The sequence below is a fragment of the Acromyrmex echinatior genome, chromosome 16, assembly GCF_024713525.1.
Source record: "Acromyrmex echinatior isolate Ae372 chromosome 16, ASM2471352v2, whole genome shotgun sequence".
NCBI classification, from domain to species: Eukaryota; Metazoa; Arthropoda; class Insecta; order Hymenoptera; family Formicidae; genus Acromyrmex; species Acromyrmex echinatior.
In genome coordinates, this window is record NC_141867.1 from 141015 (window position 1) to 166845 (window position 25831).

Genomic DNA, 25831 nt, shown 5'->3' on the forward strand with positions numbered 1-25831 from the left:
AGTGACACATCGCATGCAGTTACTCGCTTCAAGGATAGACTTTGGAGCGAGTAAAATTCAACCCAAATTCACGCATGTGAGAAATGATCGCGTCGGGATGATGGATGTGATATATCGACTAAAGAAATATGATACATATTTTTATGTGAATTTTATTTATAAAAAAGAAATGTACAAGTATGAAGAAAGGGAAACTAAACATGATCGATCTCAAGATCCCGTGGATAAAATCCTCGCGTCAGATAAGTTTTTCGTAACTATCGTGTTTTTCTTTCGTACTATTGATGATGAATCTATGCATTGTGGTCAATTGTGGCTAATAAGATCAGTTTAGGAGTGGAATAAAAAAGGAAAAATGAATAAAATGAATGTGAATTAATGCAGGGGAGCGAGAGAAAAGAGGCGTGTGTGTGTGTGTGTCTGTGTGCGTATGTGTGTGCGTGTGTATGTGTGTGTATATGTGTGTGTAATATTAACAATAGTAATGATCCTGTTACAGGACTGTCACGAGCAGATGATGGAAAATGCTCCAACTGCAAGATTTCTTCCTTTTCGTATTATTTCGAAAATTAGAATCACCTATCATCAATCGTTATACGATGCGCGTGTGCTCATTTACACCACATGATTAATATCTTTCTGTTTATACACGGACATTGGCCTAGTTTCCACCGAGGATTTAAATCAGATCAGAATGTAAGAATCAACCAACTACAGTTGAGTATTCCTTTACAGTCGAACAAGGGAATGCTCAACTGTAGTTAATTGATTCTTACATTCTGATCCAGTTTAAATCCTCGGTGGAAATTAGACTAATGTAGCATCGTTAAAATTAAAATAATCCAGAGAAGCTTTGCCACCATGATAACTGCGATAAATATTCCCGTTCATCGCGAGACAATATAATGTGTATATTAATAATTAACACTTTGACACACTTAAACCAAAATCTCCCCTCCCGTCCCCCCCCCCCCCCTCTCTCTCTCTCTCTCTCTCTCTCTGTATTTCACAATTCACACATATATAAATGTATATTTATAAAAGTAGGTATGACGTAATAGATGTCGTTTACAAATTTGTGCAACTTACAGAAGTACCAAGCTATAAATATCTATTATATTTTAGGGAATTAAGTCTAAATGATGGCTACTTTATTATTTGTGTATCGATATCTTCGTTAATAGCATACTTACATAATGAAACGAGAGTGTGCACGTGAATGTATGTGTATATGTGTGACACAATTATCATATCGATTTTTCTCACAGCGTAAAGTGATCAAAAAAAATGTCACGTCCTTTCTCGATTAATCAGACACTTGACGAGTGTAAATGCAAATGATGAACAAGCTACAAGATGCAGATGTTACGATTGACGAATAGGAAAGACGAATTATAGCAAAAGTGCCTGTCTTTCTTTTGTTCTACTTTTTATTTTTCAATTGTTAAGAATATCGTGAAAACCACGTAAAATTCTCTCTAATTTTATGATCGATCGATTGGTTTCATCACTACTATTTTGTTTTATACGATAACACATTTAGCTACAACATATGCACTATTACTTACTACTTTTGATAAACTCTGTGAAAAGCAACGCCCCTCCGGATTTTCCGATAAGATGTAATTATTTCCACACAGGCTTCGTAGTCAATCAAAAATAATAATATAATAATAATAATTATTATTATTATAACTCACACCTCTTTCTCTCTCTTTCTCTCGCGGACCACACACACCCACACACATACGCGCACGCACGCGCACCCATACACACATACACACACACACACACACACACAAAAGGTCTTAATGTCTCGATGGATAGATGTCGGGTTGGGCGGTAGCAGTTCTAAGCATCGCATTCGAAAAGATAAATCTAAGGACTTCACTTCTTCTTATTTTTGTTATTCGCACCCCGCGGTGGTGTTACAGGCCGTCCAGCATTGAGACCACCATAGGTGAATTTCCTCTTATCGGCCGGTTTTAAAATTTGGAAACTGCACATGAGAGTCTCGTCCACTGACATCATGGCACCTGCATTGTCAAACTCGCCGCAGTAGTTCGGAGCCGAGAACAGAGTCACCAATTGTCGTTTGGCAAAAAATTCGTAACCATCTTCCACCACCTGAAAAATAATTTTCCATTTTTAAAAAGCATCCCATGAACAAAGTATCCAATATATATACGTATATATTAAAAATCTGTTTACCTGATGTGCACGGCATATAAGATCAAAATCATGCTTGTGCAAAAACTTGGCAACGACTTCTGCGCCGAAAGTGAAGGATACACCACGATCATTTTCGCCCCAACCCATAGTGTCTTTATCGGGATCAGACCACAATAAATCACAGAGTAATCCTTGATCAGGTACATCTGTCGGTCGCATGATACGTCTGATCTGTTCCATGCTTTGAAGATCCGGACTCAAACCTCCATGGCAACAAAATATCTTCTCGTCTACTATCGCAGCAACAGGTAGGCAATTGAAGCAATCAGTAAACGTTTTCCATAGTTTAATGTTGTAACGACGTTTACCTAAAACATAATTTTATTAGTCGAAATAGCAAGATGAACTAACAACTGTAAAAAGAATATCATGAGGAAGAATATTTATGAAAAAAAAAAAAAAAAAATATATATATATATATATATATACACATACAAAATACCCACATTCATCATAAAATCCATATATCCTATTAATGGATGCGCATTCATGATTTCCTCTTAACAAGAAGAAATTTTCTGGATACTTGATCTTATAGGCAAGAAGGAGACAAATAGTTTCCAACGATTGTTTCCCTCTATCAACGTAATCTCCTAAGAAAAGGTAGTTGCTTTCGGGAGGAAAACCACCGTACTCGAACAATCGTAACAAATCATAATATTGTCCATGAATATCACCTTACAAACAAAATTGTACAATATCAATGAATAAAGTCAATATTAAATGACTAAAGGTAACCAAAATTATATAGATGTAGCTTTCCTTGGAATTGTAGTTTGATGCTTATTATGCTTATTTGCTTACCACATATTTTCAATGGTGCTTCGAGTTCTAAAAGGATGGGTTGTGATAGAAAGATTTCACGTGACTTGAGACACAATCCTCTAATTTCCACTTCTGTCAACTGAACATTTTTACCTGGTCTTGCGCCTCGTACTAAACAATGGAAAAAAAATGTGAAAATTATATACATTGTAAGCGTAAATTTTATTTTATCTCCTACCTTTTCTAACATAATTACTAAAATCTTTTGATAAAAGAATGAGAGAAAATGTCAAGTATCTTTTCGTTAGTCATTTCCGTGTTACTATATTGCAAATATTGTCCGAGATAATCTATTTCCTTATCTTTAGTTTTTTCTACAAGAATAAGTATATGCAAATAAGAGATAAACAATTTCATATTTTTGAGAAATATATACATTATATATATATATATATATATATATATATATATATATATATATATATATATATATATATATATATATATATATATATTGTATATCTCGATAAATCGCTTTACATCTCAATAGATATATTCTCATATTCCAACATAAAACTTGAAAGAATTTACAGAGTCGGACATTTAAGAAGCACAAGTTATACAAAAAGAATGTAACACAGTGTATAAATAAGAATCTTATCTCGGGGGGAGAGAGAGAGAGAGAGAGAGAGAGAGAGAGAGAGAGAGAGAGAACGCCTGCCTTTGAAACTTTTTCACGCTCCTGACGAATGATTTCAAAGTAACAATAACGCGACAAAATGGCTTGGCCTAAGACAGTACTCTCCCGAATATATAACAAGATTCTCTTCATGGGACTAATCATTTCGCCGTATGGTTGGCAGGACGGCAGGACCTCGCCCTGCTCGGCCAGAAATCAGAATCGCGACGAGGCGTACATAGTACGTGTACGATATTGTGAAATAAATGTGCATTTTTGTGTAAACAAACTAATGCGCGTGCTATTCGATGACGAGAGTCGATCGGAACGCATTCATCATTTTCGAAGACATTGCGTAACGCCAATGGAACCAAGATTAATGGTCGGGATGGCGTTTCGATATGCTCTTGAATAGTGTGTGCGTGCGTATGAGAGAGAGAGAGAGAAAGAGAGAGAGAGAGAGAGAAAGAGAGAGAGATGAATAGACCAGCAGCAGGAATCGTCGTGGCACATCAGAGAGCATAGCGAGAAAAATCGCGGACGCGAAGGAAGGAATGAAGGCGCGGGGATGAAAGGAGTAAGAGACACACACACACAGGCGAGGGGAAGGCCAGAGGGAGACGGGCGAGCCGAGCGAGCGATGTACGAGATTGTACACTCTCCCACCCTTTCGCTCCTACGTAGCGATCAGCATAGAGCAGCGATCGACCAGCTTTACCTTCCAAGAGACGAGCTATGATGTTGTCGATGTTCAATTTGTCGGTCTCAGCCATCGGGCCGGAGTGTCGTGCGCGTTCCAAACTTGACACGGAGCACCTTAGTACAGAGATAAACGTCGATTCACCGAAATTTCTCACTTGTGTGCCGTACGAGACGGAATCGCGCTCGCAGCTCGCAGCTTCGTACAAGTTACTCGCAATGGCCGTCCGGAATCGCGCCGCGCGCGCACACTCCACTCCCTTTCGCCTCTCCACTTCACTGCACTTCACTTCACTCCACTCCACTTCACTTCTCCCGCTCTCCCGTCTGCTCACGTCCTATGACCTATGTAAGTATATACTCGCTTCCTCGAACTCGAACACACTCGCAAGTCGCAACTCTCGCAACATGCGCGCCATCACACCTTTCGATTCTGAAAGTGCCGTTGTGCTTAGCGCAGTTGGCGGGCGTGACAGTCGGCCAATGTACATCGGACAGATATTCATAGTCCACTTTTGTTTCAAAATTATCTTAAGGGGATGCGAAGTCGTTATTATCGAACTTGATCGAAGTCGATAAAGATGCAGACTTTTTAAATTCCAAATTCGATAATGGTGACGTTTTTTATTCATTTCTTACATTATATCTTGGGATCGATTCTGTATCCTGAAACAAGATGAAAATTACAAAAATAAGCGAATTTACCACAATACTAATAATTTCTTTGGTCAACATCTAGTAAATTTGCTCACTTTTATAATTTTCACCTTGTTTGAAGATACAGAATCGATCCTCTGAGATGACAGCTGTACGAGCCAAAAGTGAATTTTTTAACTTTTTTTCGATTCCCTCATGAAATCCAGTGCTTCTATTTGTGCGTACTTTAATTTATGTAATAACACTTTTGCAATCCGTAAATCCAATTCGGAGATTTTTCACCATGTGAAAATGTCAATAATACAGACGACTTTAGCATCCCCTTAAGACACTAATACGGCCCTCTGATTGGTTCATGACTTCTTAAGGCTGTACTTAAAACAGTCTTGAATATAAAGCCGGCGACACACAATGCTTGCTTTCCTGCTGGACTGCTAGTTGAACTAGAATCTTGCCACCGTATTGGTTGCGGTGCTGTATCAGTGCCAGTATCGCAGCCAATACGGTGGCAAGATTCTAATCCAGAAGGAAAACAAGCATCATGTGCCGCAGGCTTAATATTTGACTATGGCTGGATTCGGACTTCGGGCAGACCCTTAGGGCTGCCGCATAAAAAATTCCGTGTATAACACTAATGCTCGTATTTATAGTCAGGCCTTATATTTAAGGCTTCCTTAAATTTATCTTCAGATACACTACGAATTATTTCATTGGCTACTGAGTATCTAAAGATTTAAGGAAGCCTTAAGTACAAGATCTGAATACGCGCATATGTGTAAACTTCAACCGGTTGAAATTTAAATCGTTGAAATTTAATTCGAAATTTAATTTAATTTAATTTAATTTAATTTTTTTTAGTCGAAATTTAATTCGCTCAAATTTTGTTTATTTTAATTGTAAATTCTTACGTTAATGTGAACGCTTTACTATTAATTGTAAGTAATTCAAGCTCAGTGATATAATAAAAAATAGATTGATTCGATAGGATCGTTTTACAGATTAATGAAAATAAATCTTAAAATTCGAAAAAGCAAAGTCGAAAAATATTCAATGTTTCGATATAACTTTGAATCGATTGTCGAATCGACTGTGACAGCTGCTGAATGCTGTCGAAGCCAAACGGACCAGACCAGAACCACCGACCGGATGGTACGGACCAATACGGATGAATACGGACGGAAATACGGAACAATACGGATTACCACGTTTACCACGATACCATACATCATCATACATACAAATACGTACGCGATTGTCCGATTGTCGGCGAGCGTATAAATTTATTTAGCATTTTATAGCTTCCTGGCCAGTGTCGACAAAAGATGCCGGAGAACGTGGTACGTACATATATTTTTTTAGATAGAATCTTTTCCCTCTTCACGTTTTTCATTTAAAGTAAAATTTAGATCGGTCGATTAAGCACGAGGATTTAGATTGCGTCGCGATCAACAATAGGTTATGTTACGTATTATTTCGAAATGAGTGCGTTTTAAATAGACGTTGTATTTTCTTCGATAACATTGTTTTTATCTCAATTTTTTTACAGTTTTTCTCTCGTATATGTTTGGAGACGAATGAGAATTAATTCATCTCTTTATATTTTTTTTAGTCCAATAAAAATTTTTTAAACTGCAAACTTATACTTCGATTGGAATATATACCATAAAAGTAGAAATGATTTCTTTTCTTTTTTAAGCTAAATGGTGATCGTATCGAGGTGAATGGTGAGCCTCAAGATAATGATGAAGAGAATATTGAAAACGACGTTCATTTTGAACCTATAATTTCATTACCCTTGATAGAAGTATCCAATAATGAAGAGGACGAGATAGAAATGTTGAAGCTGTAAGTTAACTTCTTAATATACACCTATGAGTCATTCGTATTCTGTGCATTTCTTTTCTTTGAAATACTAAGCACCTGGTCAAATACCGAGGTCTCTCTTCTATTCCCAAAAAAGTATTTCTAAAAAAAGGTAGAGTCCAGTTTTGTGTTTTTTCAATGCCGGCCTCAATTCATGCATATCCTTTAACAAGAACAGCTCCAAAGTTCATCTCTGAGTCACAAATGACCCATCCTGTGTACAGAGTATACAATTTTTTGTAAATAAAAAAATTTTATTTTTTTCTTTACTGAAATATTTCGCGAATTACTAAAAAAAGAATTTAACATAATGGTTTTTAGCACTTTTGTGTTATCTGTAATGTTACTAAGAATATTTTCCTAATAAATTACAAGTTTTTTTTAACACAATAACAATAATAAAATACATTGTTTAAAATATAAATGCAATATAGCTTCAATTTATAGTCATTCAAGCATATTAAAAAAAAACATTTTCAGGTTACTAAATTTTTTCAACAGCCGATACTTGAATTATTTTTTCATTCGTAGTTTGGAATGTCAATTTTAAGATTGAAACATATTTTTTTCTTTGAACATTTTTGTTTCAAAGTTTTACATTTTTGTATGAAAAAGTACATTTTTTTCTTATTTTGTAAACTATTTAGTTATAACAATTTATATACAATTTGTTACAAATATACAACTTTACAAATACTTTCTAAAGATATCAAAATATATATAAAAATCGCTTAATAATTTTTATACGCTTATAAAAGTGATGAGAAAATTAATTCAGAACACGAAATCCATTGTGTGAGGATGCCAAAAACTAAGTGTTTACTAAGGTTCATAAGAATTTTCATTTTAAAGAAAACAATTAACAATGTATATGCATATACTTTATGTACGTTTTTATATTTTGTAGACGGGCTAAGTTATATCGTTATGATACGTCGAGCAATCCTGCGGAATGGAAGGAACGTGGCACAGGAGAGGTCAAACTATTAAGACACAAAACGAAAAATACAGTTAGAGTAGTGATGCGCAGAGACAAAACTCTCAAGATCTGTGCGAATCATTTCATCACTCCATGGATGGAATTGAAACCAAATTGCGGCAGTGATAGAGCATGGGTTTGGAGCGTACTTGCTGATTACGCTGATGAGCAACTCAAGCCAGAATTACTTGCGATACGTTTTGCAAATGCCGAAAGTGAGTTCTCAAGTGCTATATTATAGTTTTTATGTATAAAGTATAACTATCGCAAACTGTATTATCGTGTATTATCGCTAATAGTATCATAATAATATCGTAGAATATTTACTTGTTTTATATAGATGCGTCAATGTGGAAGGAAACATTTGAAAAAGCTAAGAAGATTGTAGGATCCGAATGTGAGATTTATGCTGGCAAAAGCAATTCGGAACAAAAGCGTATTGAAAGTGACAGCGAATCCAGCAGTGATGTAAGTTATAGCGAGAGTACTGATAACGAAGATCAAATGAAATCGTTGAAGCGGACTGAAGACTGTGAAGCGATTTCTCAGCAAAAGGATATCGAGAATGAAACGCTGGAAGAGAAACAAGTAATAACGAATGAAGAAAAAATAATCAACGAGATCGCAAAGTTAAAAGTAAAAAATGAAGGTGAGAAACAATAATTGTATTCGGTGACACGAAAAAAAAAATATATATATATATGTATATATATATATATATATATATATATAAATAGTTTATCAAAAGACACATTCTGACATTATGACAGACGTTACGACAGACGTATTATATGCCATTGTTTGAAGACAGGTGCATTTTTAGCAATAATTATAAAAAAGCTTATTAAATTTTACAGCGATAAAACTGTATTTGTATAGACATATATCTGTGATTTTTTTAACTTTGCGCATATACGCGCGCGCGCGCACGCGCACGCGCACACATTTTATGTTAAATTCATGTAAAATTGCATTTGTACTGGAAAAAATGTGTATGAGGGAATGTATGTTGACTCTTTGGTGACAAACGAATAAATACAACGACAATTTTACAAACAGACAGCCTTTTGCTTTTTATTTGTTCATTATTTTACAAAGATAATTTATGCATTATATCACATGTTTCTTTATAGTTAATGATTGCGCAGTATGTTTCCCTTAAGAAGAGTGAAGTATGTTGAAAGAGTATACATATACGATAATCGATATAAAATTGATCAATTTGTCTACTTTGTTTATTTTATATATATATATATATAAAATCTTAATCCACAACCTATCAACCTTTCATTTCCTTAGAGAGTATTTTTAATTTTTTTTTTCTGCGTTTTATGTAATAGATACGAAATTTATTTAATACACGTTTCCTGTCTATTGAATTCGTATAATTTGAGATTTTCCATAAATTTCTCAATTATTATATGCGTAAAAAAAATTACTATAAATCAAAAGAGATGAAAAAAATTAAACAATTGCCATTTTTATTTGATAGTCGTTGATCATTGTTAATAACTCAATTATGTGAAGTCGGGAGGGATGGAAACCGGCTTAGCTCCCAACGAGATCTCTATTTCCGATACATGAGCAGTAAATGTATTAAATAACCAATTTGTCACAACAATCGATATTTTCTTGAATACGAGAATCGTATATTTTTAATATTTATTGTACCTAATTCACTTTATATTCGTTTGTATTTTGTGATGAAAGAATGAAAGTAAAAAATAATAATTATATGAAATAATAAATCATTTTGTATTTTGCATCAATAGAACACAAAGTGTGAGAAACATTTCAACACAGAGGAATAGATTAAGGAATGCAAAATAATTAAAGTAAATACAGTAGTATTCATTTAATAGAAAATAGAGCGTATTGCTCTCATATATGTGCGCGCGATTTCTATTCCTATTGCTACTTTTACAAAACGAGCGTATAAAATAATTCAAAATAGCACAACAATCTCGACACTCGGACGACTCAAATTTGATTGCTAGATATTACTTAGGTGATTATTGTATTATAATTTAAATTCTCTACAACTCGTCCCTCGCTGAAAAAGATTGCAAGATGTTTCGTCTCTCTTCCATTGTACGCTTCTTTTGATCAGACAACTTTCCTCTATAAAGGAGCCCCTGTACCCGCGTTTCTTCCGTTTGTACAAATATATCTCCCCGTTCGAGAATCTTCTCCATAGTTTTGACATAAATTTTTGCTGCCTCTCGTTGCTCTTCCGGTAAAGTTTCTTCAAAGATTCTTGTCTTCTTTAGTATTTCCTAGGAAAAAGAATAAATATATAAAATATAAGAATAAAATTAACATATTTCATAGAGAGAGTTTAATGATACAAGAATATGAAGATAAAACTATGGAATTATATTTTAATCTTTACTTAAATATTTTCAAATAAATATGCTTATGATACAGCCATTTTGGTACAATTCAATGAAATATAATATTGTCTTGTTAATTTTTTTTAAATCCTTACCTGCCTGTCCTGCTCTCCCACAGTTTTGAATTCTTCAGCTAATTTATCTAATCGTTCCACACATCCTGGCAATCCTAAGTACACTCTTGATCTAGATCTGATAAATCGCTTCAAGTATTCGCCCGTAAAATCAGATTCTCTCTCAGGAGTGAATCTGATTGGTTCAGATTTGCCCTGTACAAATAGTAAAACTACCGGAAAATCATCCTTCTTAATGTTGTAGCGTTGCGCTAGATCGGAATTATCCTTATTGCCAAAATCCTTTACGCCCACTGTAGCTATCAGGAGATCCTGTGAATCCTTGGTATCAGCCGCTACGGTCGCATATTGTTCATGCTTGCCACCATAAGGAAATGCTACATCAAATTTAACGAGTACTGCCTTAAATCTGGGAATAACCTGCACGAAATATTACAAAAATAAATTAACTAAAAACTTGTATACATCGTGACAATGTTGTATATATCTAAATATCTTCATATATCTCATATCGAGATTGAATGTTTAGAATGACAGTTTCTCAATTCATTTTCATGTGTAATATAGTCATAAAATATAAAAATATTATAAAAAGAAATATCAAATCCAATTTAGTTTTCATAAGAAGATTTTATTGACTTTATTGTAATTACATCTTATATATTTGACATATATTTGAATTGTAATATATCCACAATCATAACTTTGTACATAATTATGTAAAATAATAAATTTCATAGCAATTAAAATATAAAATTCTATATTACAGGAAGTGTATGTCAATATTCAGTCGATTTATTGGAATTTGATACAAAAAAACTGATATTTTAATTGTAAATAGAAGATGCTTACGAATCTGAGAAAAGTATAATGATAATTAAGAAAAAATTTACTAACGATTGATGGCTGAAAATAATAAAAATTGATTGAATTTTCTTGTCCCTTACTTCTTAGTCATACATTTCTCAAATTCATAAAGCAAATACATCTATTTATGCTGCACACATACACACATACACATACACAAAATGCCAAATTATATATATGTTGCAAAGTTATTTAATTATATAAAATAAAGTTTTCCACAATTTTTATCGTTAATTTTAATCATTATTTGTTCAAGTTAGATGTAATGAGAATAAATAAAATTTAAAAAAAATTAAACAAGACTCAAAAGATTATATAAATAAAAAGTGGATAAAGAAAGGTAAATAAGCTAAGCTGGATGACAATGCTTGTTTTAATAGTAGAAAACAAAATATAAATATCGCAAATGTTTTGATCTACACAACAGTCATAAATTATTTATACCATTGTACTGTAGATGAAGATGTCTTGTGTGTTAAATCGAAATGTTTGCGATATTTATATTTTATTTATTTTTTATCCAGCTCAGCTCATTAAGCCTCTCTTTATCTAGTTTAGAAAAATTTTTCTAACTATAAATATCATATCTCACATACGCACATACACATGAATAAAATATATGCACGCATGCACACACATACACATTTGTATAAAAGAGGATATTTCACAGATGTAATTAATATATATTTTGTTTATTATACGCATAAATTGAGAATTCTGAGAATTTTGGTTACATACTATTTTCACATTGAAATTCTAGATAAAATTAAAAGTTTTTCGTACCTTATCGAATGAATACGAATCCAAGGGCACACATCCTCTGCAGTCATCACCAACGGTAACGTGCGAAATAGCGATGACAAAAATTAATACGAGACTCGATCGAATCATGATAGGACGTAACGTTTGTATGATTACTCGAGTTTCACCCGCATGCACGAATAAAGCAATTAACTACTCCGTTCTTTTGCGTTCTGTGAAATCAGACAACGATTATCCTATCTCCCTTATATATACATATAGTTACACTCGCAAAATGCGCGTGTGTAACACAACACGTGAAATACAGCAACGTGTCAGTTCAACGAACCGGCTTCGTTCTGGATCCAAGTTATCGTCTAACTGATTTGTGAAACAAATGCTCACTGAACTTGTCCGAAAATCAGAGTGGCAAAACTTATATACAGTGCCTTATTAAAGTCCTTATATGTACATATTTTTTTTTTTCATCACATGCGGTCAATCCTGTCTACTCCAAGATGTTCCGAACAAAGTTTTCCTCTATATTAAATTGTTTTCTCTAAACTAAAAGTGACTAGAAGATTCTCCTTCCTTTTCATCAGTTCTCGTACTTGTCGCACTTGCCTGCACTTGCTTATACTTGTCACATGGGAGGAAAGAACCAGGCCAACCAGAGGCGTATTCGGATTCCCATCTGAGTATTCTTCGAATGTCATGTCATCCTTTGTTTAACATTAAATAACAAGGATAGAATGATATTCGGGTGGGAATTGAAAGATAATCAGAATGATGCGCCACAATAGAAGGAATAAAGAATAACAATTCCAACCTATCAGAAACCGTATATTCCGATATCTGATAGGTTGAAATCTTTGTTCCTTATTTCTCTTCTATTGTGACACTTTAAGGCTACAATATTTATTTGCTTAGGCGTTTAGAATATATCCATACAACTTGCATTTCTCCTATAAAGACGCACGTAAAATGGATTGGATAATTTTGTTTTATGCATACGTTTTATGCGACTATGCAAGTTGTGTAGATGTAAGCGGGAAACATAGACTCTTGCATAACACACAAAACAAGAAGCATAAGAAAATCAATCAATCAGAGTCTTTTATTTCATGGAAAGGGAGAAAATAAAGAACTTTGATTGGTTTATTTTCTTATGCATTATGTGTTATGCGTTATGTAAGACTTTGTGCTCCCCTCTGTCATACCCTTAGAATGCTTGTGAGCATCAATCATTCTTGTTTAATATTTATAATTAAAGATGAAACGATGCTTAAAGAGTTGTGAGCGTCAAAGCGAACACAGCCTAAGGATGAAATCACACAATCACACACGGTGCGGAATACGACTGCGGAATAGAGAATGCGTCATAGAAGCAACCAGCGTTATTCTGCGTTATTCTGAATAGCGCTGATTGGTTGCTTCTATGGGTATGGTCAACGCGATGTTGCAAACTTTGAAGCGTTTTTTAATTGGTCAGTACGTAAAATTCTTTCTTCTAATTGGTCCATCAAACGCTTCAAAGCATTTGTAGCGAGACTTTGACCACAGCCTCAGACGCATTCTCTATTCCACAGTCGTATTCCGCACCGTCTGATTTCATCCTAAAAGTGGAATATATTATACATTAATATTTGGATAGTTGAACGATTGGCGCGTGGCCTTGGAATTTGTTTTGACGCGGAAGAGCGAGCGGGCTAATGTTTGCACTAAAGAAAATTGACCATTTACAGTTGATTTTCTCATATTCGACTGTGATTGATCAATTTTTTACGACTTAAAACCATACGATCGCTACGACTTCTATTGTAGATCCCGTATAAAGCTCTAGATACCAAACGCATTCCTTTTACCTGAAATGCCTGAACAGCCTTCCTATTGGCTATTTCGATCTAGTTTTTTTTCAATTTAGTTGTAGTCCAATAAGCGCTTAATATTATTGGTATAGAGTATGGTTAATAGGTCCAAAATGACCTATACTTTGGTATCTAGAGCTTTATGCGGGAAGCGCAATGCGTTAAGCACGTAACTTTGAAACTATTCGGTAATAAAAGAAACATTTGATCACTTTTTTATTAATCTCTAGTCTATTCCATTGGCTCTATGAATCATATCTTACAAACATCGCCTATAAAAAAAAATTCAGCCCTTTTATCTGCTTTTATCTTGCATAGTAATATAGATAATGCGTTTTTATTGAGGTAACAAATAAATATGATTTATTGAGATAACGAAATCATCGGACAATGATGTCCGATGATAGAATCGTCATTTTTTTAAGACTGATTAAAAATTTATTATTATAGTTTTAATCAATTCAAATCAATTTAACATGTTTATACATACATTGTACTTTTATAAAAATTTGTTAAAATGGTCAAGAAAGATTTTTCACATTTTTATCATATTATAAATAATAAGCAAATTTCTTGATTATTATCGATATCTCTCTCACATTAGATTACTTTCCCTTTTTGTATTCAAGTCTTGGTCTTCCCTTCTTTGTGGTCGGCTTATCCTTTCCTTTATTTAGCAAGGGATGAGTTTCTGTAAATTTTATTAATTATTATCAGACTATCGGTATAAAAATTCAGCTATCAACTGCTTTAAAATTATGTTACAAGCATACCTTTTTAATCAAAGACATAGAGAATGGATTGTGCGATCTAATTAAGTAGTATTCAAATATGGCGACAATAGCGAGTGAGAGAGAGAGAGAGAGAGAGAGAGAGAGAGAGAGAGAGAGAAAGGCTGTGGACGACAGCCAATTTCCTTCTCATTACACTGTTAAATAGAAAGAGATAGAAAATCAGCTGTCTTCCCTCTCTTTTATTTTTATCTATCATTTTAACATACGCCGCGGATCGCGCAGTCCGTTCTCTATGTTTTTGCTTTTAATATATGTGAGATCTTACCATCAGTCGGTGCTCCTTGTAAATCTATATCGTGTGAACGATGTTTCTTCATTGGAGGTTCGTGTGGCATTACTTGATTATCTTCGGAATCTTCCACATCTGGAGATATAGGTAAAAATTGAAGTGAACCAATATCTTCAGTTTCTTCGTCAGAGCTACAAAATGCAGCAACTCTGTCAATTGATGCAACGTCAACCTCTATTTCTTCATCTTGAGCCTCTTCTCCTTGAACGACAGACTTGTCTTCGTCGCTCAAATCGAATTCACTTTCCCTTTCTTCGTATTCAACATTTTCATCCAACTCTTTGAAATCCGGTGCGAACGCAGACCAATTCTCTACCTGATTTTGTGCCCAAATAGAAACTACGCCTGACGATATAGATGCGATTATCGGTCTGACTGGATGCCACTATAGAGATAGAAGGAAAAATAAAAGATATTGCGTACCATGAACAGTCTTATCATATTAAATTTTAGTCAAAGAAGTATAATTATAAATTCAATTTTCTTACCACAACATCGAGTAAAAGTTCGCCTTTGGTCCCATGTAAAATTTTCACTAAATTTCCTATACTTTTTTCCCATACGTATAATGCATGTTGTCTTGCTGATCCGGCACATACATATTCTCCATCACCAGAAAAGCAACATTTTTTCCACATTGTTTTGTTTACAAGATCTTGCAATTTTTGTATTGGCTCAGGTTCACCATCTTTGCCACACGCTAATATTTCAGTACTATCATATACACGAATTACTCTATCAGCAGTATTAACTAGAAAACAGGAGCCTCGTCGTGCAAACTCTATACTTTTTACTGCTGTGTTACTAGCAGTACCTTGCGTTATTTTGTAAGAGGCTTTTACATTTAATGTCTCAGCGTCAAGAACTAAAACTCTACCACGAGCGTTTCCTGTATACACGTAATCTCCGCGTCGGTCAAATGACGCTACTATGTTTAAATCACTCTGAAATTAGAGCAACTTTATCTTTATCAGCTTTAGTCTCTTATTATACATTCAATTAAAATGAATCAGTTAATAGAAATACTTAATAATATCAGTTAATAGAAATATTTAATAATATCAGTTAATAGAAATACTTAAAAATAAATCTCTAAATATTTTTTTATAAGTATCAAAAGATTTAATTGATCCATTTTTCAGTATCATTAACATTTTGCTAATAAAAATTGATTCCATAATAAAAAGTAACGCTTGTCAATTCTCACAAATATACACGCATCCATATACACGCACACATACATACACACACACACACACAAATATTGATGTATTAGCGAAATTAGTACCTATATTAATTATGTGAATGGCATTAATATCGAAATACGTCATTTATTACATACATCTTCATCAAGTGGTATTACTCTGTGCGTTCCTTCGACATCAACCATAACAGCAGCATGACGCATTGGGCATACTAAAAATTTGTTGAAATTTCTTGGATGAAATTGTACTTTTAATATTGGAGAAGGGAATCTATATTTCTGATCACATTCTCCAGATAAAACATCCCATATGCATACATTATTGTCGGTCGATGCACTTAATAACTTATGACCATTTCTAGACCAACTAAAAAATACAATTCATGTTTTGAGATTTAGTATTATATTTTTTCCAAATCATTTTTATTATATCATCTTTTAAGGTGATTCTCAGTAAGTCGAACAATAAAAATGTTTAATTTATATATATATATATATATTAGGTGTTGGAATTAATTCGTAGCGTTTTTTAATGAAAGAATGTTATTTATTTCACATGAGCATTAAAAAATACATTAATGAAAGTACTTCCCATCACTTGTAAAACGCTACGAATTAATTCCAACACCTAATATAATGAAATTGAAGTATCAAACTTGACGTATGCATAATTCTAGGATAGATTATTGATGAAATAAGGGAGAAAAAAATGTTGAAAATGTAACTTTTAACGTATAATCTAGATCTACACATACGGGTCGGATGTGTTTCTTTAACTAACTGTACACAAACATTACCATAGATTTCTCTAAAAAAAAAATCGAGATTATAATAGTTAAAAAATTATGATTGTAATGATCATAAAAAAATAATATAGGTCATTCTGGAGAAACATTTATATGCATAAACACGTACATATAAATTTAATCTCGAAAAGTAAATATAACAGCACTGTGTTTTCATTTGGTGAAAATGCAACTGTTAATTTACTTCTACTTATCATATTTCATATTATTTCATTAAGATATATATGTAGCTTTAACATTTTATCTAAATTATGCAGATATTTGTGATTTTGGATTGTGATTAAGCCCTGGTGAGGCACTCAAATTTTCAGCACTTTATTGTAGAATCACCTTAAATCAATCACTTTTTATTTAAACTATGAAATACACACACATACACACACACACACACACACACACAAAACATTACAAAGTTCTACACAACCTATCTTACAGACTTATAAGCTATATGTAACATTTACCTCAATGAACATACTGGATGTACATGAGCACTAATAATTTTAGCTATACCACGAGTTAAAAAATCCCAAATAACTATTCTTCCATCATTGCATCCGACAGCAAGTAATGTTCCTCTTTTATTAAATGTACAAGTTACAGCAAGAGATATACAGTCTAATGTGCCATCAAATTCCTAATAGGAATCATTAAAAATGTTTACATATCTAATTACTTCATATAAAATCATAATAATAAAATCACAATTAATATTGTAGACGTACCTCTGGATAATTTTGTCCAAATGATTCTGTAAAAATAGGTATATAATTGTTGAAGTACAAATAAGGTAAATTAAACTTAGGACTAGAAAATATTAAATAATTGGTAATTATTTAGAATACTTCTTACCTAAAATCTTAATAAAAATTTACTCATTCGACACGTTTTTCACTCAAAACGAAAGAATCTGGCAGAAAAACGCGGTCGGTTTCGTGAATCGAGCTATCAAGCGTTAAAGTTCGTAAAGACTTTAGAGGTTTAGATATCTGTCATCCTGCTTTAGTCTGGATCTACAATAAGTATTTTAAGCTTGAAGCCGTAAGAAATTGCCAAATTACAGTCGAATGCAAGAAGAATAATTGATTCATCCATTTCTTATGCAGAGAATTTGTTTTTTAAAGCACTGAATTTGTATTTTTAAAACAGTAAATTTGTGTTTGTAAAGCAGAAAATTTGTGTAATTAAAGCAGAACATATATACATAACGCTGTATCGAGTCGAGATGACAGATATCTTAACCTCTAAAGTCTTGAACTTTAACGCTTAATAATTCGATTCACGAGATCGATTGCGGCGTTTTTCAGATTCTTTCATTTTGAATGAAAACGCATCAAATGAGTATATTTTTATTAAAATTTTAGGTGAGAAGGGTACTCTAAATTATCTACTAATCTTATTATTTATTAATTACACATATTCCATAATTGTTTATTTACCTAATAGTTCCAAGTTCATTTTGACAAAATTAATTTTTGCTTCTTATAGTTTATCCACTTTATTCACAGTTATTCATAGCACTATATTCATAGTACAGAATATATAAAAGCTGCGAAAAGCAACAGCGTTGTTTGTTGTCTGTCTTGCGGCGAAGATCACGATTATTCAAAAGAGGTTAAGGGGTTCCATGTTCCGCCGGAACATACACAAGTGCATGAATTGTAGGGAGGTCCATAGAACTTCGAATAGATCCTGTGCAATTTTCATGACTCTGGATAATATTTCGGATAGTAAGGAATTTCTATTACGCAAAAAGGTCTTTTCAAAATCAAATAAGGTAATTATAATATTAAGTCACCTTCATATCTGGAATAGCGAATTTATACAAGCATTCAAACAATTTTTTACTTTGTAACATCCTTTATAATATTTGTAGTGTATTGGTAATGGTCAAAATTTGATCACAAAACGTCTACCTTATTACCTTATAATTAATTTAATATACGACTCTATCGCTATATACATCTTAAGCCGGTTCTACATTAGCTGCAAGCTGATCGCAAGTTTGTTGCGACAGCCAATACGAAGCGTTGATTTCAAAATGCAAGCTTCAGATTGGCTGTCACAACAAACTTGCGATCGGCTTGCAACTAATGTAGAACCGGTTTTACATGTGGCTGTATGCTCTTTAATATAAAATTATGTTTGTAATAAGTCAGTTCTAAAAGTGTGTGTTTCTTAAATTTATTATGTATGTAACATGTTAAATATGGCCGGTATTCATAGTCAGATCTTATATTTAAGTCTTAATCCATCTTAAGTACGATCTTAAGAAGTCACGAACCAATCAGAAGGCTACATTAGCGTCTTAAGACGGTCTTGTAATAAGATTCGACTATGAATACCGGTCTATACCTGGGAAAAAATGTTTTATATATAATTATATAAAATTATATATAATTTTACATAACTATATATAAATGGACATATCTTATATGTATATAATTTTCTGTATAATTTTATATAATTTTATATAAAACATTTTTTCCCAGGTATTTTTAAATAGAAATATCTTTTTATTTCTTTTGGTAGATTTATTTCTTTTTGAAGTTTAAATCTAAGTTAAATTTCATTAAAATTATAAATAAATGATAAATATTTATAATTATTTTATATAATTATTATCATTTTCCTATTTACTGACATAAAAAAACTTGAAAATTTAATTTAAAAAAACCACGATTTTCTTTTTCAAAATATATGTATATTATTCTACTTGTAGAAATACATAAATTTACAAAATTATAAGACAATCGGAGGTGAGGACATTATACTGCATATTTACCATAGATTTTTCTATTATTTGAGTTTATTATTAGCAATCTTCACAGACAAATTATTGAAAAGTTTATATACTTGCGAGTTTAGAGAATTTATTTTCATATATTTTTTCTTATACAATATATAAGTACTAGTGTATATAAGTTATATAACTATATAAGTGTAAAATAATATTTTTTTCCCGAGTAATTACACTCTATTATGTTTTATTATCGATGACACTCTATTGATTTTCGGCTCATCATTCGCTTGTATCGCTCCAATATATATCTAAAAAAAGTTTTTATAATATTATATATATATATAATATTATATATAATATTATATATAATATTATATATACATATATATGCGTATATTGCATATAATAAAATTTATAACACAGTAAAATATATAAAGTGATTCATATAAAATGATTCTAAATTTTTTTATCTAATAAAATAACATAATAAAAACCAGAAATATTCTATATTTTTTAAATTAGATAAAAATATTGTATATTGATTATATGAGCAGATAAAAAGAACATTAGCTTAGTAGAGAGACTTTGCTTACGTCTCAGCTGCGCAATCTCCTATCCAATCGGACATATCAATCATGATATGAAATAATCGTTCTAAATATTGTTTAATGCACAGCATAATTACATCTTTTGAGTGGCATTGAAACGGAGTATAATATGATTCACATAAAATCATATTATAATTACAATTTTCAATTTCTTTATCAAACATTTCCCAAACCTGACGAAATATCACTCTTACTAATTAAAGAAAAATTTTATATTTTCTCAAACTTGTATTAAATATCTATTACATTTTTATATACATTTTAGCATGTATACACACACACACACACACACACACACACACACACACACACACACACACACACACACACACACACACATTTTTATCTTTTTGTATAAAAGTTTGTTTTTCTTGCGTTTCTTTCTCACCTGCACCCATTTCCTCGATAATAAATCTCGCAACGATTCTCTATGTTTAAAGCGTCGTAAAGCATAAATTGCCTCAATACCTTCTTCAACATTTTTAATCTCATCAAATATACAGTCGATCAAATTTTTGATCATGCTCTCTAATTCCATTACAAAGTTCCTAAAGTTCAGCATGTTCTCTAGCCACGAAAATTTTGTAACATCTAAAATTTCGTGATGGATCAATTTTATTTCATCGAGAATCTCAGAAAATAAATTCTCTATTTGGCGAAAACAAGCGTCATATTTGATACCATTTGGACCGCCAATCATTCCCACATTAGTACACCTACAAAAATTGTGTATATAACACATGTCTATTATAATTGCGCGCGTGTATATGATAATGAATGCGCACGAAGCCATGCAGTGATGTACAATATTTACTGTTCTGAATATGCATAACCGGGGAAAAAATGTTTTATATATAATTTTATACAGGGTGATTTTAACATATATTTTAACATAAATATGCAAAATATTACATCTTTACTTTTCAAACACTATTGAAGTACTGCATATTTCAATGACATCATAACATCTTTGCATAAACGTATCAATGTAATTAAATATTAATTGTTCGTTTACATCCCAATTACTATTCGATTTAATAAGCGCAGTTATCTTTGTAACCTGCAATTAATTTTTTGCCAAGAAAGAACAAATGCTCGTATCCTATTCTAGAAATTACAGCCAATTTTATCTATTTACTTTTTAAAATTATTTATTAAACTTGTAAGTTTTTAGATAATACAATTAATTTTATTTTAACTAATATTTGCTAACGTGGATAATTTATTTTTAGATGTTTATAAAGATTATTAAGGAAATATTTTGCTTGGTGGAAGCTTGATAAAATTGGCTATATATTTAATTTAGATACTTTATTATATATCGTCTTATATATTTGACAACAAGAGATACACTTCCGAAGTATATTTATTCCATTTTCTGTATCGCCTTCTAATATTACTTGCAAATTGACATAATTTTTACATTGATGTACTATTTGTATGCTTATAGCTTCACAAAGCACTTCTATGTTATTCCTAAAATAAACAAATAAATCTGTTCCGTTATCCAATTTCTTAAATATATGAATAATTTTAAAATAAGTCAGGAATCAAAATGTTATGATTACGATTGCAAATAGTCAAATATTTTTATGTTATATTAAATAAATGTAAAAGATCACATACGACATATTATAAAACGGGGATTCTGTCCAAATAAACAGTATCAGTAACAATATTTTCATTATGGGCTTTTCAATCTCGTTTGGACATTTCAGGTTCTTACAAGCCTCTGATAGAATATTCAGATACATTATATTGGATGCAGCTTGTTCTAAGCTTTCGCAAAGCTGTAACGTTAGAAGTTGAAAGGAATCTATGCTCGGCGAACAAACGTTCTCTAACAGATGCAATATCGATTGAATTTTCATATTTGATAATTGATCGTGCAAACAACGTAAATTAAAATCTGAAAATAAAACATTTTATGTTCTTTTGAGATCTCAAAAATAAAAATTGTAATAAACACGAACGGCTAATCGCTTACGATTAAATAATATGAAATATAATAGCATTCGAAACTAACATTTCGTTGTCCAATATTGCAATTCGTCAAATACAGTTCGTCCACTGTTGCTTGTGGATGTACTTGTCAATACTTGCCGTATCTGTTTGATCCAATATCGTACAATTCTTTCAAATCTATCAATCAATGCCTTTTCCGACTCCTGCAATTCCTTAGAAATATGCAGACCATTTGTCTCATTATTGGATGAATTTGACTTTTTATCTCTCTGTAGTGTCGCGATATCAGACAGATTTTCTCCCGGTATATATAATTTGGTTAATCCCATCGGCTTGTAAACCCATTCAGTTAAGCACATTAGAAAATTGTGTAGATTGAAAAATAGATTGTTTCTGATAACTGTTCTCGTTAAAGAAATAAGGAAATGTTTGTGAGATTGACATTGAAATAAGGAAATATTAATGAGATTGACATTGAAAAACTCTCTAAACTAAAGAACAATGATTTCAAAAATATGATTTGAAAAATGATGCAATTTGAATTTATGATTAAAAATATCAATTATTTGTTATTTTTAGAATTTTAATATTTAGGTTCCAAAGGTGTTTCGATAAAATTGTCATGAAACGCATCATTATCATTATTAAATATTAAAAAAAAGATACTCTCTGGCCACTCGCTACTATTACGTGCGACGGAGACATACATATTTTCCATTATTTTCAACACGCACATTATTGCGTTACGATTGATGCTGCCGAAGACAACTGTGGCATGAAAATTATCGACTGTAAACACATGCCAAGGTATTCGTAAGAAATAAATGAAATCGCTTTGATTATCATCCAAGATTCTTAATCGTGCCTTCACTGTATCATCTTGAAAATATATACATAATAACGTGTGAGCTGGATTTTCGAAATATTCGCGAATTATTGTATAAGAATCCTCTTTCCAATCAGAATCTTTGATGTAAGGAAGAATCGTGAAATCTTTTACATATTGTACCTAAAATAATTTAACGTGTAAATGTTCGTAATCATTTATATATAGAAATGTTTGTTGGAAAGATTTAACTGATAAATATATTCTAAAAATGCTAATGATATTCTTTCTAGTTAGTTAATAATTATATATATGTATGTATGTATGTATGTATTTGACGTCAGATATAATGTAAAGATAGTAAATTTTTGTGCAATTAAAAGAATGAAATGAGAGATCAATTATATAAAAATAGAAAAATGATATACATATAGATATGTATATGAGACTGTATCTATAAATAAACTTGGAAGAATAACCAATTTATCTAAATCTTGTTTATCAAAGACTGGTTTGATTGGTTCAGAAGATTGCTCCTCTTCGGTTTCGGGACTTTCTGAAACAATTTAGAAGGCACGCACACTCTTTTGTATGTATATACGCGTTAATTAACAATTAATTAATTTATTAATAAACCTATTATCAGAAATGTTGGGAAAAACAAATTGTGATAAAAAGACCTTGTCGACCAAAATCTTCGTCGTCTGTATCCATGTCCAAAAATTCTCGTTGAGGATCCAACGGTAATTTGTCTACTTTCTTCGTTTTTTCCATCTTTTACAATCTATTGATTTTTATTTAATAAAACTTTTTTGTTTATTAAACCAACTCGCACGCGCGAATATATTTTATATAATGATGAACTTTAGTTATTAATTGCTAAAAATAACTAGCGAAAATATTTGATAATAGGTAGCACAGGTAATTCGCAACTTGATGATCAAGTCGCCAAGTGACATTGTATCGTATCGATAAAACGAATAATATGAAACGATTGCAAACATAAAGAGGGTATAAAGAGGGTATGCCTATGCCGGATGTAATCACGTGACAGTCGAGCGACCAATCAGAATTGTTAACAAGTTACGTCATCGGTCAAGTTACGACTATCCCCAAGGAGAACAGAAAATTAAAATAATGCCAATTTGACATCATATTAGCCGAATTTATGTCATTTTTATCATATCAAATTGACATTATTTTAATTTTCTTGTCTCTCTGTAGTTAGTTTCTGTATCGCGTACCGTGTATCGTATTACATGTAATCGTACCCTAAACCGCCCTCTCTGTCTATGGATGTTCATAAGATTGAAGGGCTACAACTGTGAAACGCGAAATATGGGGCGGTATTCATAGACTGTTTTTATTTTAAAACTGTCTTAAATATAATGTCTTAAGATGTTAATATAGTTGGTCTTATGACATCTTAAGATTGTACTTAAAAGAGTTTTAATAAATGTAAGAATTGACTATGAATACCGGCCTGTTTCGCGTCATGAAGTTGATACCGAATCTTTTCTTGCACAATATAACTTTATCTGAAGCATTTTTCCCTATATCTTCTATATCTTTCAAGATATTCGTCTCATTACTGTTTGAAATTTATTATTGTTCGAAAATTTTTATCTTGTATGTACATATTCCGAATTTAAATGGCAAACTTCGGGAGCGTGTAAGCGATCAACTAAAAAATTAACTAACATAAGAAAAAGGTTCTGTATAGACATGCTCGTTCTTGCTTCGTTTTGAAGAAAATAGCAAAAAGGACAAAACGTAGTTTTCATTTTTGTTATTTATTACTTATTTATTACTTATTCATTCACACTTATTTATTCACGTTGTCACTTGTTTAATGATATTGTTCAAAATGTTAGCTTTTTACAGCAATGCACACATTACATCTTGTTCGGACAATTCGTGTTGCAGCCAAACACTGATTTGGTCAACCTTTAAATAACTCGCCAATCCGATACTGTTCTGGTTGGAAATCGGCACGCATACTCTCGCATTGCCTCTGAAGTATTGTCGCTAAAGTCATACACGAAACAATAATATTGCATTTTAAAAACGATAATATTCCAAAACGAAACAAAAAACGAGCATATCTCTAAAGAATTTTTTTTCTTAATTTATCGATTCTCTACATGCTCACGAAAATTAATCATTTAAATTTGGAATACACTGTATATTATATACATATATATTACATTATTACATAATTATATATTATTATATATATTATTAAAGTTTGATGTATTGATCATGATGTTGATAGAATATATAAAAATATTCTTTAATAATTTGGTTTATATATGATTATGTATACAAGATGCAATTTTATATACAACAAAATAGTATATAAAATACAATTTAAAAAATTAATTTGATTAATACTATTATTGGTAAATAATCATCTCGACACGAGTATTTGTCGTAAGAAAATAGTTAAAAAAATATTTTAAACTTTTGCAGATAATGGAAAAAGATAAAAAAAATATCTGTAACTATAGTTGTTAAGATATATTAATAAAAATAAAGCAATTGCAAAGAAATATAAATACTAGATAGTCTAGATGCAGCAATATTTACTTAAAAAATTTTTTTCGTTATTTCCAAATATTAAAAATATTTTTGAATTCTTGTTCTGTTGAAGTTAGTAACATGACTAAAGAAAAGAGAATATCTATTATATTTTTGTGCGTAGTAAAATTATGAAAATAATTCCATTTGCTCAGAACTTGGATTATATTAGAAGGCAATCAAGCGTTCCTGATAAACATGC

The 25831-nt window shown here is 31.7% G+C and overlaps 5 protein-coding genes across 7 annotated transcripts; 1 reads left to right on the forward strand and 4 right to left on the reverse strand.

Annotated features, from left to right (window-relative positions):
* Positions 1–138: 138 nt before the first annotated feature.
* LOC105151956 (serine/threonine-protein phosphatase PP1-gamma catalytic subunit B) lies at positions 139–4670 on the reverse strand. The gene is made up of 5 exons (XM_011065955.2): positions 4395–4670; positions 3037–3168; positions 2679–2909; positions 2212–2540; positions 139–2127 (listed from the first exon to the last, which is right to left on the reverse strand). The coding sequence occupies exons 1-5, from the start codon at positions 4447–4449 to the stop codon at positions 1888–1890; spliced, it is 987 nt and encodes a 328-aa protein (XP_011064257.1). The 5' UTR covers positions 4450–4670; the 3' UTR covers positions 139–1887.
* Positions 4671–6121: 1451 nt separating this feature from the next.
* LOC105151955 (ran-specific GTPase-activating protein) lies at positions 6122–9091 on the forward strand. 2 transcript variants are annotated; one of them, XM_087414352.1, is made up of 5 exons: positions 6122–6369; positions 6729–6877; positions 7803–8089; positions 8215–8523; positions 9008–9091. In XM_087414352.1, the coding sequence occupies exons 1-5, from the start codon at positions 6355–6357 to the stop codon at positions 9034–9036; spliced, it is 789 nt and encodes a 262-aa protein (XP_087270478.1). In that variant the 5' UTR covers positions 6122–6354; the 3' UTR covers positions 9037–9091. The 2 variants fall into 2 exon arrangements, with proteins under 2 accessions (XP_087270478.1, XP_011064256.1); XM_011065954.2 differs by lacking the exon at positions 9008–9091 and having other exon boundaries at positions 6123–6369; positions 8215–8934.
* A 623-nt stretch (positions 9092–9714) lies between these two features.
* On the reverse strand, positions 9715–13319 carry wbl (endoplasmic reticulum protein 29-like protein wbl). The gene is made up of 5 exons (XM_011065953.2): positions 13170–13319; positions 12299–12671; positions 11992–12182; positions 10363–10761; positions 9715–10150 (listed from the first exon to the last, which is right to left on the reverse strand). The coding sequence occupies exons 3-5, from the start codon at positions 12097–12099 to the stop codon at positions 9911–9913; spliced, it is 747 nt and encodes a 248-aa protein (XP_011064255.1). The 5' UTR covers positions 12100–12182; positions 12299–12671; positions 13170–13319; the 3' UTR covers positions 9715–9910.
* A 913-nt stretch (positions 13320–14232) lies between these two features.
* Positions 14233–18885, reverse strand: Rbbp5 (retinoblastoma binding protein 5). Of its 2 annotated transcripts, none has more exons than XM_011065951.2 (8): positions 18706–18885; positions 18347–18599; positions 17633–17658; positions 17372–17544; positions 16243–16471; positions 15389–15844; positions 14877–15285; positions 14233–14508 (listed from the first exon to the last, which is right to left on the reverse strand). In XM_011065951.2, exons 2-8 carry the CDS (start codon positions 18363–18365, stop codon positions 14423–14425), a joined length of 1398 nt encoding a protein of 465 aa, XP_011064253.1. In that variant the 5' UTR covers positions 18366–18599; positions 18706–18885; the 3' UTR covers positions 14233–14422. The 2 variants fall into 2 exon arrangements, with proteins under 2 accessions (XP_011064253.1, XP_011064252.1); XM_011065950.2 differs by having other exon boundaries at positions 18347–18618.
* Positions 18886–19589: 704 nt separating this feature from the next.
* LOC105151974 (uncharacterized) lies at positions 19590–24314 on the reverse strand. The gene is made up of 10 exons (XM_087414715.1): positions 23730–24314; positions 23529–23605; positions 22890–23232; positions 22285–22623; positions 21885–22167; positions 21569–21734; positions 21179–21318; positions 20647–20974; positions 20244–20431; positions 19590–19958 (listed from the first exon to the last, which is right to left on the reverse strand). Exons 1-10 carry the CDS (start codon positions 23821–23823, stop codon positions 19898–19900), a joined length of 2019 nt encoding a protein of 672 aa, XP_087270841.1. The 5' UTR covers positions 23824–24314; the 3' UTR covers positions 19590–19897.
* Between the last annotated feature and the right edge of the window lie 1517 nt (positions 24315–25831).

Coding starts and splice junctions, on each gene's coding strand:
- LOC105151956 (XM_011065955.2), bottom strand. CDS start 4,449: ATGGCTGAGACCGACAAATTGAACATCGACAACATCATAGCTCGTCTC. Junction 3,169..4,394: donor CATAGCTCGTCTCTTGGAAG/GTAAAGCTGGTC, acceptor TCCATTGTTTAG/TACGAGGCGCAAGACCAGGT. Junction 2,128..2,211: donor TTATATGCCGTGCACATCAG/GTAAACAGATTT, acceptor ATTATTTTTCAG/GTGGTGGAAGATGGTTACGA.
- LOC105151955 (XM_087414352.1), top strand. Junction 6,878..7,802: donor GAGATAGAAATGTTGAAGCT/GTAAGTTAACTT, acceptor TATATTTTGTAG/ACGGGCTAAGTTATATCGTT. Junction 8,524..9,007: donor GTTAAAAGTAAAAAATGAAG/GTGAGAAACAAT, acceptor GTTTCTTTATAG/TTAATGATTGCGCAGTATGT.
- wbl (XM_011065953.2), bottom strand. CDS start 12,099: ATGATTCGATCGAGTCTCGTATTAATTTTTGTCATCGCTATTTCGCAC. Junction 10,762..11,991: donor ATTCGTATTCATTCGATAAG/GTACGAAAAACT, acceptor TATTTCGTGCAG/GTTATTCCCAGATTTAAGGC. Junction 10,151..10,362: donor TGGGAGAGCAGGACAGGCAG/GTAAGGATTTAA, acceptor TCTTTTTCCTAG/GAAATACTAAAGAAGACAAG.
- Rbbp5 (XM_011065951.2), bottom strand. Junction 17,545..17,632: donor TTGGACAAAATTATCCAGAG/GTACGTCTACAA, acceptor GATTCCTATTAG/GAATTTGATGGCACATTAGA. Junction 15,286..15,388: donor AACTTTTACTCGATGTTGTG/GTAAGAAAATTG, acceptor CTATCTCTATAG/TGGCATCCAGTCAGACCGAT.
- LOC105151974 (XM_087414715.1), bottom strand. CDS start 23,823: ATGGAAAAAACGAAGAAAGTAGACAAATTACCGTTGGATCCTCAACGA. Junction 23,233..23,528: donor AACAAGATTTAGATAAATTG/GTTATTCTTCCA, acceptor AAATTATTTTAG/GTACAATATGTAAAAGATTT. Junction 20,975..21,178: donor ACTTCAATAGTGTTTGAAAA/GTAAAGATGTAA, acceptor CAATTTTTGTAG/GTGTACTAATGTGGGAATGA.